Below are 15,055 nucleotides of genomic sequence, written 5' to 3'. Positions count from 1 at the left end.
TTATATAAAAGTTTATAAATTTTATAAAATATTTAAAATCAGCTGTGTCTGTAGATGCAGTACTACCATAACGTGACACAGGGTGACAAACAAAATTTCGACCAATCACGTGCCGAATTTCATACAATTTTCGATACAAGAACTTGCATAGTGTCATACAGGGCACAAATGTACGTACAAGAAATGATACAAGAAAATGTATACAAGAAACGATATCAGAAACGATATTAGAAATGATACAAGAAAATGCATAGTGTCATACAGCCTTTATTGGTCGAAATTTTGTTTGTCAACCTGTGTCACGTTACATTTGGTTACATTACATTGGTTATGGTTATTATGGTAGTACTGCGTCTACAGCTGATTTTAAGGATTTTATAAACTTTTAAAAGCAAATATTTTAATGTTAACTAGAATTTTTACGTTGACTGTTGATTATTTGTGTTTTTTATTTTGTTTTGATATTTGTGCTAAAATATTTGCATTAGAATTATCTTCAGTTTGATCCAAATTAGGAACTATTGTATTTTCCCCTATTAAAAAATTATGCAATATGAAACCCAAAGTTATACATAGTTTGGACTTTATTAGGAGCTAAATATATGGTTATTAGTAGAACAGTAGTCCATACCAAACGGTATAAGTATCAATAAAAGATTTATAAATAATACCTACAAAAACACAAATAAATTCATCAATACATGATCCCATTTTCATTTCAGTCGCCATTATGAGTAAGTAATTATGACATTTTAGATGTTTTACCAGCAGGTTTTACGTTTTTGCTCTTTGCGCAGAAATTGGCGCAGTTCTTGTACAATAATCTGTGTCTGACTCAAATTCTTGTATCGTTTCTGATATCGTTTCTTGTATCTGTGTATGACACTATGCATTTTTTTGACATATCAGAAACGATATTAGAAATGATACAAGAAAATGTATAGTGTCATACAGCCTTTATAAACACGGCGATAACGAAAAGTCACATTCTAATGTTTTGACAGTTCTCTTACGTCAAAAATTTTGACCTACGTAATAACGTTTTTGTAGTAAAAATACTATATAATCTAAGTAGGCACATTTAATATTGGTGTGATTTAAGAGTATATTAAGGCATATTTTAATTTTAGATCTGAGTCATCTGGGCGGAATATGATTGAACTGTAAGTACAATAATTACAAATAGGAATTAAATTAGGTGACAAATGAGATTGTATTAAAAATGAATACACCATTAAATTTATTACTGTTAGATAATTAAATTCCTTATTATTTAAGGTAACAAGTCCTTTCAAAAAATTTTTGTTTATAGTATATGGATAATAAAATTATCAAGTATCTGCATCTTCTTCTTCTTAGCCTTCTATCAACCTCTCTCCCAACTCCCAATTTGTTCTGGCTACTCTTTTTATGTCGTCTACCCATCTCATCTGTCATCTTCCTCTTAGTTTTTTACCTTAGTAAGGTCTTTAATATTATTTTGTGACATTCAAACATTGATTTTTTTATCTAGCAGTGTCGCCTGCTAAGCTCCATTTGAGTTTGGCCATTTTTGTTGTTATATCCTCAACTTTGGCTTTTGATCTTACCCAGTTGTTCCTCATTTTATCTAAGAGTAATATACCTAGCAGATGAAGTGAGAACTGATGCTAAAGAGATATTGAGGGTGGGCAACTGGAGGAGAGAAAATACCCGACGACTGGAAGAAAAGTATAGTATGCCCTATCTATAAAAAAGGAGACAAACTCCAGTGCAAAAACTACCGTGGAATCTCTCTACTATGTACAGCATATAAAGTCGTCACGTATATTATAAACCAGCGGCTCCAACCACTAGCAGAAAATATTATTGGAGAGTATCAGACGGGCTTCCGACGGGGAAGATCGACACTGGATCAAATATTCACAGTAAAACAGATCTTGAGCAAAGCATGGGAACACGATATTGATGTTCACAACGTTTTTGTAGACTTCAAACAGGCATACGACTCAGTCAAAAGGAACAAACTATACTATATATTGGCTGAATTGGCAATACCACACAAGTTAATAAGACTCATTAAAGCCACAATGGATGAAACTCAGGCATGTGTACGAATACAAAACCACCGGACAGACTTTTTTAACATTTCGCAGGGACTAAAACAGGGAGATGGGCTGGCCCCAACATTGTTTAACCTGGCACTGGAGTATGCGGTTAGGCAAATGCAAACTGGACGAGGAAATCTACTGACCAACCGAACGGTTCAACTGGCCGCTTATGCTGATGATATTAATATTATGAGTAGAACATCAACAGGAGCACAGGAAACATATGCAGAGTTAAAAACACAAACAAAAATGCTAGGTCTGGAAATTAACACAGAAAAAACAAAAATAATGACTCAGACGAGAAGAAATATAGTCCCAGAAAACATTATACATGAAGATGACATTGAAACGGTTGAAAAGTTTACATACCTGGGAGTAGAAATATATGCCGACGGATCAGAAGATGGAGAAATAAGGAAGAGAATAACGCAGGCAAACAGAGCTTATTTTGCCCTCTCCCATATATTTCGGTCAAAAAGTGTCCACCGAAATACAAAGATAAGAATCTATAAAACCTTAATTCGACCAATAACATGCTATGGCAGTGAAGTCTGGGTGCTGAAAGAAACATCCAAAAACAAACTCGACACATTCGAAAGGAAAGTACTTAGGAGAATACTAGGACCTGTGAGGGAAAACGGAATCTTCAGAAGTCAATACAACAACGAGCTTTATCAACTCTATAAGGAAACGCCCCTGTCAGACTTCATTAGATTACAAAGATTGCAATGGGCCGGACATGTGATAAGAATGGGAGAGGATAGGCTACCAAAACGAGCACTGAATGCTAGAATGCAAGGAAAGAGACCGGTTGGGAAGCCACGAAAGCGCTGGGAAGACACAGTAAACAGCGACGCACAAGCCCTTTTAGGAGTCCGTGTATGGAGAAGAGCAGCCACAGACAGGCAAGGGTGGAGGCAAAAAATAAAGGAGGCCAAGGCTCAATTTGGGCTGTAGTGCCGTAGAAGAAGAAGAAGAACTGGAGGAGAGCAGCCAGAGACAGAGATACTTGGAGGCGGATGCTGGGGGAGGCCAGGGCCCGACTTGGCCATAGGAGAGAGAGAGAGAGAATATACCTAGCATTGCTCTTTCCTCTTTCCATAGCCTTTTCTGTTGTATAGTTTGTTCATATGTGCCTTGGTTAGGGTCCAGATTTGACATCCATATGTCATGATAGGAAGGATGCACTGGTTGAACACTTTGCTTTTCAAGTATTACAGTATTTTGCGGTTCTTAAGTATTCAACCATGGTTTCTAAACCCTACCCACTCTACTCTTGCTCTTCTAGTGATTTAATATCTATATTATGGGTTAATTTATAACATTTTTGGTATGCTTAACTTACCCAACAGTTCAGGTGTAGTGATCTTATTCTTATTTTCTATCGAAAATTTGGATTTACTTCCTGTTTTCCCCCATAGAAGAAGAAATAATAACACATGACCTATTTCCTCCAGTGTTATATTAATTTATCATGTGAATTGTATTTCCAAAAAACTTGTTTGTCTCAAAACCTACGGAAATTCTGTAATATAAAATATGTCTAAAAACTACTTCAAAAGTTATTACAAGTTTGTGGAAGGAAACATTCTTTCTTCTCAGTTCCTTATGTAGTTTTAAGTGACAGATTTTGCATTGTCAGTGTTGTTGTCTTTACAAAGAGTTATAGGTCAGAAAATGAAGCATTTTGGCTCGCAATTTTTTCGTCCAGCATGGATTTACTTGAAATTTTCACAGAAGGTAGGGAATAGCACAAAGACAATTTTCTATATCATGTCGCTGTACGCTAAAACCTTAGGGGTGGTTGCCACCCCATTTCGGGGTTGGGAGTTTTTCATTACATTTTGATCATGGGAATCGATGTAAAAAGTGATTATAAGAAAAAAATGTTCTTTACGTTTTCTTCGTAAAACTAATATTTTTTTAGTTATTCGCGGTTGAAAGGTAACAGTTTTTTGACGAAAAAATCGACTTTTTTGAGGGTGTTTTAAGAATACCTCAAAAAATATGCATTTAATCAAAAAACTGTAGATATCAAAATATTTTAGAAACACAAACAAAATCCTTTTTTATGATTTTTCTACGACCAATATAAACCGAGATATGGCATGCTAAAGGTTAGCTTTTCTCGTCAAATGCATAATTCGAAATATTCAAAGCGAAATAACGGGAAAACTTTGCATTTTTCGAGAAAAACTTATAAAATATATTTTCAAGCTTACAATTAGGTCTTTCAAAAAAAAAAATAAATAAAAAGTTTCTAGTATAAAAATTGAGCGACTTATGATCAAAATAAAGTCGGTACCTACTTTTTTCTACGAAAAAATCAGTGAAAACAACCCCCTAACTACCCTCCTAATTAAAATTGATCTTCACCCTTCTGTAATTCTTTTTATATATGTATTATTAATACACTGAAGAAGTTTAACCTATTTAAAAGCCCTAATTTTAGAAAAATTTGAGTTTAAAAATAAATTGATTTTTTGTAATTTCGTATTTTTCACTCTTTTATTCAAAATATCTATGAAAATACTGGAGATACGAAAAAAATGATAAAGTACCAAATTATAGCTTTTTTAATATCTAAAATTTCCCTGTGCATAGATTTTCTTTACAGTGAAGATTTAGCGAGGTATCACTGTTTAAAACCTCTATTTACGAGCAAACATCCCATTATTCGAGCCCTTTAAACTCACCCCACTTAAAAACTAGGGGATCTTACGGAATTTAATTTACATAGTCTTATAGATCTTCAAAAAACCCTACAAAATCATTTGTGAAAAAAAATTTTATCACCAAAATTGAAGGAGCTATGTTTATAAAACTAATTTTTTTTTCGAAAGATTCTATTAGCCCGCTTGGGAGTGTAATAGAGCATTTCCAATGTATACAGGGTGTTTCATTAATAATTGTCCATATAGTAACTGGAGAAACCTTAGCACAAAATACGAAGATTTGACCTAAAACACTTAAATAAAATGTGGTTCCTTACTGAGTTACAGGGTGTTTCATCTAAAAATTTAAAGACTGTTTTTGCTCAGCAATTTAAAACTATACGACGTACCCTTTTCATGCTTGGCAGGAAGTATAGGTACTGTACAAACTACTAAATTATGTTAAAGAAACGTTTCTGTCTATTACCAGAGGCGTACGACGGGGGAAAGTGAATGGTTGACCCTTTCCGAATTCTGCGCCACTGGCGGAATTGCTATTTTAGTTCAATTTTTGGATTCTCCAATACTTTCTATGAAAATAATATACTCTTCATTCGTAACGATAAAGTCATTAGTTTTCGAGATCTTTGAAGTTAAAAATGAAACGACACGCTTATTTTGATTAATGTATTGTGTCGCTTCATTTTTAATTTCAAATATCTCGAAAACTAATGAATTTATCGTTACGAATGAAGAGTATATTATTTACATAAAAAGTATTGAAAAATCAAAAAATCATACTAAAATAGCAATTTCGTCAGTGGCGTAAAATGCGGGAAGAGTCGGGAAGGGTCAACCAGCCACTATCCCCTGTCGTACGCCTCTGGTAGTAGCTAGAAACGTTTGTTTATCTTAATTTAGTAGGGTGTACAGTACCTACACTTTCTGCCAAGAATGATAATGATACGCCAAATAGTTTTAAAGTACTGGGTACAAATAATTTTTAAATTTTAATCATATGAATCATATCATAAATTAATCAAAATAACTGTGTCGTTTCATATTTAACTTCAAATATCTCGAAAACTAATGACTTTATCGTTACCAATGAGGAATATGTTATTTACGTAGAAAGTATTGGTGAATCTAAAAATGGCACTAAAATAGTAATTCCTCCAGGGGCGTAGAATTTGAGAAGGGCCAACCATTCACTATCCCCTGTCGTACGCCTCTGGTAGCAGATAGAAACGTTTGTTTATCATAATTTAGTATGGTGTATAGTAGTCGCACTTTCTGCCAAGTATGAAAAGGATACGTCGAATAGTTTTAAAATGCTGAGAAAAAATAGTTTTTAAATTTTTAGATAAAACACCCTGTAACTCAGTAAGGAACCACATTTTATTTAAGTGTTTTATGTTAAATCTTCGTATTTTGTGCTAAGGTTTCTCCAGTTACTATATGGACAATTATTAATGAAACATCCTGTATAATATCACAGAGCCTGACATCGATCTCGATGAAGATGACTAAAAAACTGTTTGTACATATTTGTAAACTCGTATTTTTGTGTAAATTAATGATTTTGTACGTAATTCTACTTCTTTTTCTGTATAGATCTATTAAATTACTTATAAAAATTGCAATATTATTAAGGGTGGTTTTTAAGGGTTGAAATATTATGATATATCCTAAACCATAAAACAATCATTATTTAACCAATCAAACCCAAATTTTACCCATATTAAAGTTTACAATGTTTTTATATAATGTTTGACAATAAGGGTTAGTTTACACCCCTAAAAATAATCAACGCCCTTAAGCATGATATAGAATATGAAATACAGGGTGAGATGATCCTAATTCCAAATTTTTATGCAAATCGATGCAAGCCGAAATCATTCTTTTAGGATAAACAAATTTTTTGTATCCAACCCTTAAACCAACAAGGCTGGTTTTAAGGGTTGCAATATTTTATTATATCCTAAAGCATAAAACAATAATTATTTAAATATTTAATAAAAACCAAATGATGACCATATTAAAGTTTAAAATATTATTTTATAATTTTTTACAATTAGGGGTAGTTTTCACCCTTAAAAAACCAAAAGCGTACAACGGCTCAATATAGAAAATAAACTAGAGGGTGAAATGAGCCTAATCTCAAATTTTTGTACAAATCGATGTTGGACGAAAAAATTGCGAGGTTTTGCCATTTTTTCAGTTTCATTTCCTGACCTATTAGTTATTACACCTGAATGGCACTTCAAGTGAGTATCAATCTAACAGGAAAGGGATGTTACACAGAAATAAATGTTAAACTAGTTTCATTTTAAACTGAAAATCTTGACAATTCCATATTTTTGTTAAAATTTAATGTGAGAACTATACTTTCCAAGATGGATTCATTATAAATTATTCATTTCAGGGAAAGGTTTCAAAATGAAATAAAACTTGATGCAGATGATATTCCAATCATCCCAGATATAGAAGAGATTCAAGATGACACGTTTAAAGATGCTAAGTCCATGTAAGTTGAACGATTTTTGTCACTTTGTTAATATAAAATTTTTTAGCATTCTAGAGCAGCGGTTCTCAACCTTTTTTACTCAGCGACGCACTAACGTACTCCTTACAGATTCGCGACATCCTTATATGTACAAATTTTTGCTAGTGGTAGGGAAGTACAGATGAATATATTAAAAAGATATATATTAAAAACAGTTAGAGAGGAAACAATTACGGATTGGCATTTTATTGATTGGTGTAATGTGGTATATACCTAATAGTTAAAAAAAAATGGTTGAATGCATGATTGGTATATTATAACAAGTAAAAAAATATAAATAAAAATATCGTATTCGTAAATCTCGCGACACACCTGATAGGTTCTTCCGGCACACCAGTGTGTCGCGACACGGTGGTTGAGAACCGCTGTTCTAGAGTACCATACTTTACAATTATGTTCAGTATACAGTTATGGTAAAAATCTGAAATTACGAAACTATAGGTTTTTGGATGAGCTGAAATATAATATTGTCCTGACTGTGGCACATCGAATTTGCACCTGACGAAGATTTATTAATCAGAGTCTTTATAATCAACCACCTAGAAGTTTGGTTCTCGTCTTATGTTGAGGACAAGAGATATCCACAACACACATCTAGGCGTGGAGGTCCAAGAAATCGAGTTCTTTGTCTATTAATATAACCGTTAAGGTGAATGTGACTTTCGTCGGAAAACCATACATTTCTCAAGAAATCGGTATCTTTGTACAATAGACTCAGTAAAGTTATCTTGCACGTTTGTGTGCAATGTTTAGTCTTTGTCTAATTTGAATGTGGTAAGTATAACCACCGATAGATTGAACAGACGATGTTTCACTGAAATTCAGTTTATACAAGTATGTCGAAGGAGTAGCCCTTGCGCTGACACAACACACTACCAGTATTATGAAATTTCTCAATGATTGCTAATGTTACACTGTTAGGGCCGGTTGTTCGAACGCTAATCAACAATGATCACTATCAAATATTTAATTACTGTCACCAACTGTCAATGTCAACTTTTATTGGGTTGCTGAAAACATAATTGATTATAATTATGAGATTAGTTAATCAATTAACATAACAATTATTAACATAATTGATTGACTAATTTCATAATTGTAATCCATAATTATGTTTTTAGCAACCCAAACAAAGTTGACATTGACAGTTGGTGACAGTAATTAAATATTTGATAATGATCATTGTTGATTAGCGTTCGAACAACCGGCCCTTAGTGTTGGCCGCCCCTAGTTTAATACTTGTCGATATTTTTGGTGACACGTTTGGTGACGTTTCAAACCTAGAAAATTATTCCGTCCATTTCCGTATGAGCGAAAATAATGCTTTTCTATGATGGTGCAGGGTTGCAACCACCGGTGATGGGGTTGTATTAACTTCGACACACTAAGTACACACTTGTATATATTTTTTAACTCACTACGGAATAACAGTAACTAGTTAAAAAAAAAAACTAAAAATTTTATACCTAAATGATTTTACTGTTTTTTGTATTACATGGTATACAGCCAACTACAGGAAAACTTTTTCTTTGTGGAGTAACTAGTTGGTTTTGGATGGTTGTTACCACGTCTGGATTCTAGCTAAGTCTGTTTCTGAATAATCTCTGATACCTTTTTACGTATACATATCTAATGAGTATTTGTTTGTTATGATTTCATATTTTTCTAATGCGACCGTGAATTATTAATAACAGTATTTTTGTCCACTTGCAGTTTTTACTATGCGTGGCCTAGTTTACATAAATCAATGCCAACTACTTACATAATCAAAATATTGAATAACTGGAATATTTACTTTAAGACTTTAAAAATTAAACCGATTAAATATTCTTATTTTCTGGATGCTAACTTAAATCCTTTACAAAGACTTTCTCTTCAGTTGTGAGAACCATTTTCGTGACGGTTTCAATGATAGAGCACTGTTATAGTACTTCCACTCTAACTTCTCCCACGCACGAAAATATTCACGAATTACTTTTTATACTAGCTCTCTTTTTTACTCACAGAAACTAGTATCGCAAAATTAAGCCGCTTGTCCATAGAAACCACAATTAGTCTAGGCGCCAGAGGGGCCACCGTGTCCTTTTCAATTCTGATGGACAAACTCAACGGTTTCTTATGGATTTTTGGCTGCTCATTACGAATTTCGAGGGTGGAATTCGATGCGAGTGGTCAAAAAATTGTTATAAACAATTTAATTGTTTATAAATTGTTTATAAGGCTCTGGCTCTTAAACTAAAAGAGATAAAAAAGAATGTTTCAAACTAAAATTTGTTCGTTAATAAAAACGAAGAAAAAAACGTTTACTAAACTTGAATCCAACAATTATAACTCAAGATATTGTGAAATTAGTGCACAATGCAACTTACAAATTGCAAAATAAGTATTTTTCGAAGCTTTATTCATCGTAACTCGGCTTCTACTCATGCAAATGAGCCTTAGAAGATCTCATTTTAAAGCTTAATTAATAGGCTTCTAAACAAAGTTTGTTAAATTACTTTATCTTTATTTGTTTTAAAATTATACCCGTTTGAAGTTATAATTTTTTTTAAAAAATTGTACATTAATTTGTTTATAAGGGTTTCAAGTAAATTTGAGCTGTAAACATTATACTTTAATTAACAATAATGACAGAAGAACTCAAAAGGAATAATTTGAGCCTAAGACAATGTTCGTAAGTTTATTTTTGGTCAAGATATCTATATTTTAATGGCTCGCTATGAGGCGCAACATCGGCTCACAGTCAAGTATTTTTCGACGCTTTATCGATCGTAACTCGGCTTCTACGCATGCAAATGAGCCAATATGTGATATCCATATAAAAATGGATCAAATTATTTTGCAACATCATCATTGCATATAAAACTAGATCCACTTTACATGGAAACTATCCACTGGATATTTATATGATATAGATTATATCTATATCATATAGATAATTAAACTCTGAAGCCCCAGAAAGTTTTAGTTTTACTGCGTACAAGAACAGACTTAGTACCACCATGTAACTGTAAAAATTGCTCTAAGAACTTATGCAGATGTAAAAAGCTGAGATACCCTGTATATCTAGATTCCGATGCACAAAACAAAAAGTTTGTAAAAATAGTATTAATAAATAATATCAACTTACTTTTTAGTTCTATTTCTGAAATATTAGTTTTTAATGTTTTTTTCTCATTTAGTACAAAAAATAGAAGACAAAATAAATAGAATGAAAGGTGATACGAGGTTACAGTATGATGATTTAATTATAAAAATTATAGGATAAAATTTTATTAGGATCTTGAGAAATTAAAAATGAAGATAACGTATATATTATACACATAAATTATAATTTGCATCGAGAAGTTAGCACGTGAACCTTTACACGGTCTTGTGCCTCAGAGCGCATTATTAAAATATCGATATCTTGGCCAAAAATAATCTTACAAACATTCTCGTAAGCTCAAAATGTTCCTTTTGAGTTCTTCTATCATTATTGTTAATTATAGTATAAATGTTTATAACTTAAATTTGCTTGAAACCCTTATAAACAAATTAATGTACAATTTTTTTAAGAAAATTATTACTTCAAATGGGTATAACTTTAAAACAAATGAAGATCAAGTAATTTAACAAACTCTTTTTGGAAGCCTATTAATGACGCTTTAAAATGAGACCTTCTGAGGTTCATTTGCATGCGTAGAAGCCGAGTTACGATCGATAAAACTTCGAAAAATACTTATTTTGCAATTTGCATTGTGCACTAATTTTACAATATCTTGAGTTCTAATTGTTGGATTTAAGTTTAGTAAAAGTTTTTTCTTCGTTTTTTATTAACGAACAAATTTTATTTGAAACATTCTTTTTTATCTCTTAGTTTATGAGCCAGAGCCTTATAAACAATTTATAAACAATTAAATTGTTTATAACAATTTTTTGATCACTCGGATCGAAATCCACCCTCGAAATTCGTAATCAGCAGCCAAAAATCTATAAGAAACCGTCGAGTTTGTCCATCAGAATTGAAAAGGACACGGTGACCTCTATTTGGCGCCTAGACTAAATAACCTAACACAACATAAGGATATATATACAACATAGCATGTCGCTGATATAACTTTTCGTTTTACTTTGTTGATGAATTTTGACGTTTATGATTTTAAGTGACAGTGTCAGTAGCGCATATCTTGATTATTATTTGAATTTATTGTTTATTGGTTTTTCAAGTTATTTAACTTTTAGTCTTTATGTTATTCATGGGCGCCCGCAGGATTTTTTTTCAGGGGGGGCAAAATAAAAAACTGTTGTATGTAATACTTATATTTTTAAAACGTTAAGAAAACAAAATATTGCAACTTCTTTTAGGAACAAATAACAAAACCACGAAAGCAACTCTTAAAAAATACAAAACAAAATATTATAATAAATGTTATTAATGCTAAAAGGTAATAAAAGTAATACCTAAAAGTAATACAAAATAGCATGCAATTTTATTCTTAACTAAAAACCAGTCTTCTGTTATTTTGACAAAATTCGTCTAGTATTTTAGTGGAAAAATTGGAAATATTTAATAGACGATTTCGATGGATACTCAACAATGCTAGCCCAACAAGTCTATCTTGTCCCATTGTAGCTCTTATCCACGTTTTAATCCTGCGTAAGGTGCTAAAACTCCGTTCAATTGTGCAGGTAGTACACGGCAAAGTAAGTAGAAGAATGCAGCTATCTTTGATAGCAGGAAAAAATTTACAGTGCTGAATAAGATCTTCAATGGTTATGTTCTCAGCTATTTGAGATTGAGATAAATACTCTCTCCAAATATTTAATTCGCTTTCCAAATTCTCAATGTTGTATAGATTTCCTACCTTAATTGCGAAAGATTTAACATCTAAAGATTTTATATTTTTTGGTAAAATATTAAACAAAGAGAAGGCGACTTCATGTTCTTTAGAAAATCTTGTTTTTAAGGCAAGAATCAGATGATCTAAATATGGTATAAATATAGATTTTCTAAAATAATCTTCTGCTGAATCAGATTCATAGTTAGATCTATGAATTTGTCGACCGCAAATTCGTGGTTTTCCCACTTCTATGTTGAGGGTCTCACAGATAGATAATGCATAGGAAAAAATGTCTGCAAAATTTGAATCAACCTCTGAGCGCTGTTTTTCACAAGTCCTGGTAATTAAATTTATGTGGTGATGAACATCTACAAAATTAATTGAAATACCTTGTAGCGTATTTGCAATGGGCTCTAAAATATTTGAATATTTACTTGCCACAACTAGACAAATAACAAACGTAAAGGAATTTAAGGCAGCCCATAACTGAGCTGCTCTTTTTGTAGTAGAAGAGTTCATTAAAATTTGCCCAGTTTTTATATCAAAAAGTGTTTTAAATATTATTTTAAAATTTTCAGCAAAAATCCGCAAAGATTTATATTTAGCTGACCAACGAGTTTCACAAAACAAAGGTATATTGGGAATTAGGTTTCTTCTTAGAGTACTCTCTCTAAAAAATACTATTACGTCTTTAACAGTACCTATGGCATTTCGAATTTCAACTATTTTACTAATGTCGTTTATGACTAAATTTAACCTATGGGAGGCACAATGAAAATAGAATGCTTTTTTATACTTATCTTGTACTATCTTCTGAACCCCGTGAATTTCACCAGCCATTGTTGAGCATCCATCATAGCCCTGCCCTACAAGTTTGTCCATGTTTAAACCTGATGTTTCCAAAAACTCCAAAATAGAATAAGCTATGCTATCAGCGTTTAGTTTATCTAATTTCACAAAACCAAGACACTCTTCTTTCGCCGTAAAATTTTCATTTTCTTTGTATACATACCGTATACCAACAGATAACTGTTCATGTCCCGAAATGTCCGCAGTCTCATCAGCCATAACACTAAAATATTTGGAAGAATTTGCTTCTTCGACAATATTTTTTAATATTACATGTCCTGCCAATGAAATTATTTCATTTTGGATCCTGTGAGAAGTGTATTTAGAGTTACCACCTGCGTTCAACAAGTGATTCTCTAAAGTTGTATCACCAGCGTCTATCCTGAATTTTAAGAGATCCAAAAAATTTCCAGAATTTTTGCTGCTTTCTCTTAAAGGCATATCATGAGTTCCACAAAAAACTATTGTTTTTATAATTGGAAGAATTTTTTTTCTATTTTCCGCTACATTTATTTGCTTTCCCTCATCAATCAGAGACAATATATCTAGTTTTTTATTGGACATCACATCAATAAAATTTTTGGAACGGATAATTGAATCTTTATGCCAGGCAGAATTAGAATGGTTCTTGGCCTGCGTGTGGAAATCCATGTATTTTATACATGGCCTTGTTATAAATGCGCCTAAGGTACTACCGTGTGTCACAACAGGTGGGAAAACCACACAATACTTACAAAGGGCACCTTTAAGAACTTTGGAATAAACCAACCAGTCATATTGTTGAAGCCATTTGTGTACAAACGGCCGTTTATTTGGATCAACATCTTGCTTAAAATCATAGGTAGGGGACGGCGTATACGGACTTCTTAATATATCGTATTGGTATTTTTGTTTATCTTGAATCGACGAGGAATTTACAAACTTTCCAATGTCTTCTGATTGACCGTCTGGAAATATTCGGGCAATGGTTTCTTGTACATCAGGCTGATCTGCTGTCTCCGCTAAAGTATTTCTATTCGAAGAAGTGCTAGGCTCTGCTTCCTTTACTGCATGTTCATGTTCCCCTTCTTCTTCGCGTGCTATGTCACTACTTGTGCTAGGGATAGGGCTACGAGTTGAAGCCTTATTCTTTTTGGAATCGGTAACTTCCTCGAGGGCGGTTGTTTTTCTTTTAAAGAATGTTCGAATGTCCATTTTTTTCTAAAGAATAAACCAGCAAAACTATAGTCATGCAGTTTAAGGAAAATGTTAATAAATCAAATTACCTGATAAGGATTGTGTTTGTATTAAATGATAGAAACCGGAAACCGCCCGTAAGGCTAACACGATAATAATAAAATAAAATACACTGCGAATCTCAACGCAAAGAAAATAAACAACGGCTGTGAACTCTGAGCGGCTTGACGAAAACAGGTAGAATGGTGGTGCGTGGCCGGATTATCTATCACCATCACCACCACCACCATGTGATTGTGCTTGTGCTACGACGTTGCCGGTTGCATTCAAAAGGCGCGTAGGTTCGTAGGTATTTGACGTATTATATTTAATATCTTAGACCATGGTCTAAGTTTAATATAATATTATCTCCATAATTTTGTTTTTGGTTTATATACTTGTATAATATACCTTTTATGTCAACGTAAAGGTATTAACTTTTTAGGTTTGAGTACAGAAAAATATACAAAATAGTAAAATCTCAGGGGGGCCACGGCCCCCCCTGGCCCCTCTCTGCGGGCGCCCATGATGTTATTGTAATTTTTATTTTCAAACATTATAATTATTGTTAAAATGCCTAACTACTGTCCTCTTTTAATTTAATTATTTCCAGTAAGTAGGTATTACCTATTTATGCTTTAACGAAAAGTGACAAGTAATATTTATGAGTGTGGCTATAGTTCTGTCGAATGGAAACTTATTTGGTTATTTTCGAGATTATTATTTACCTTTTGTTTTTTTTTTATTTATTTATTACCACTCTGTATTTGTCTCTATACTAGTAATACTCGGTATGACGTTCAAGCTGTTTAATGTTGAGTCGATCAATCTCCCCAATTGGGACCGTGCAAGTTCGGA

At 32.7% G+C, this 15,055-nt stretch overlaps 1 protein-coding gene across 1 annotated transcript in view; it reads left to right on the top strand.

Annotated features, from left to right (window-relative positions):
- LOC126887961 (intraflagellar transport protein 43 homolog) overlaps positions 1 to 15,055 on the top strand; it is a 31,847-nt gene that overhangs the window by 4,677 nt on the left and 12,115 nt on the right. The window contains exons 3-4 of the mRNA XM_050655921.1: positions 1,131 to 1,163; positions 7,170 to 7,271. Of these exons, the coding sequence (XP_050511878.1) occupies positions 1,131 to 1,163; positions 7,170 to 7,271 (135 nt within the window). The remainder of the gene's footprint in view (positions 1 to 1,130; positions 1,164 to 7,169; positions 7,272 to 15,055) is intronic.

The sequence above is a fragment of the Diabrotica virgifera genome, chromosome 1 (assembly GCF_917563875.1).
Source record: "Diabrotica virgifera virgifera chromosome 1, PGI_DIABVI_V3a".
In the NCBI taxonomy this organism is placed as follows: Eukaryota; Metazoa; Arthropoda; class Insecta; order Coleoptera; family Chrysomelidae; genus Diabrotica; species Diabrotica virgifera.
Note: the sequence above shows the minus strand (reverse complement) of the source record. Positions and strands in the feature narration are given on the sequence as shown.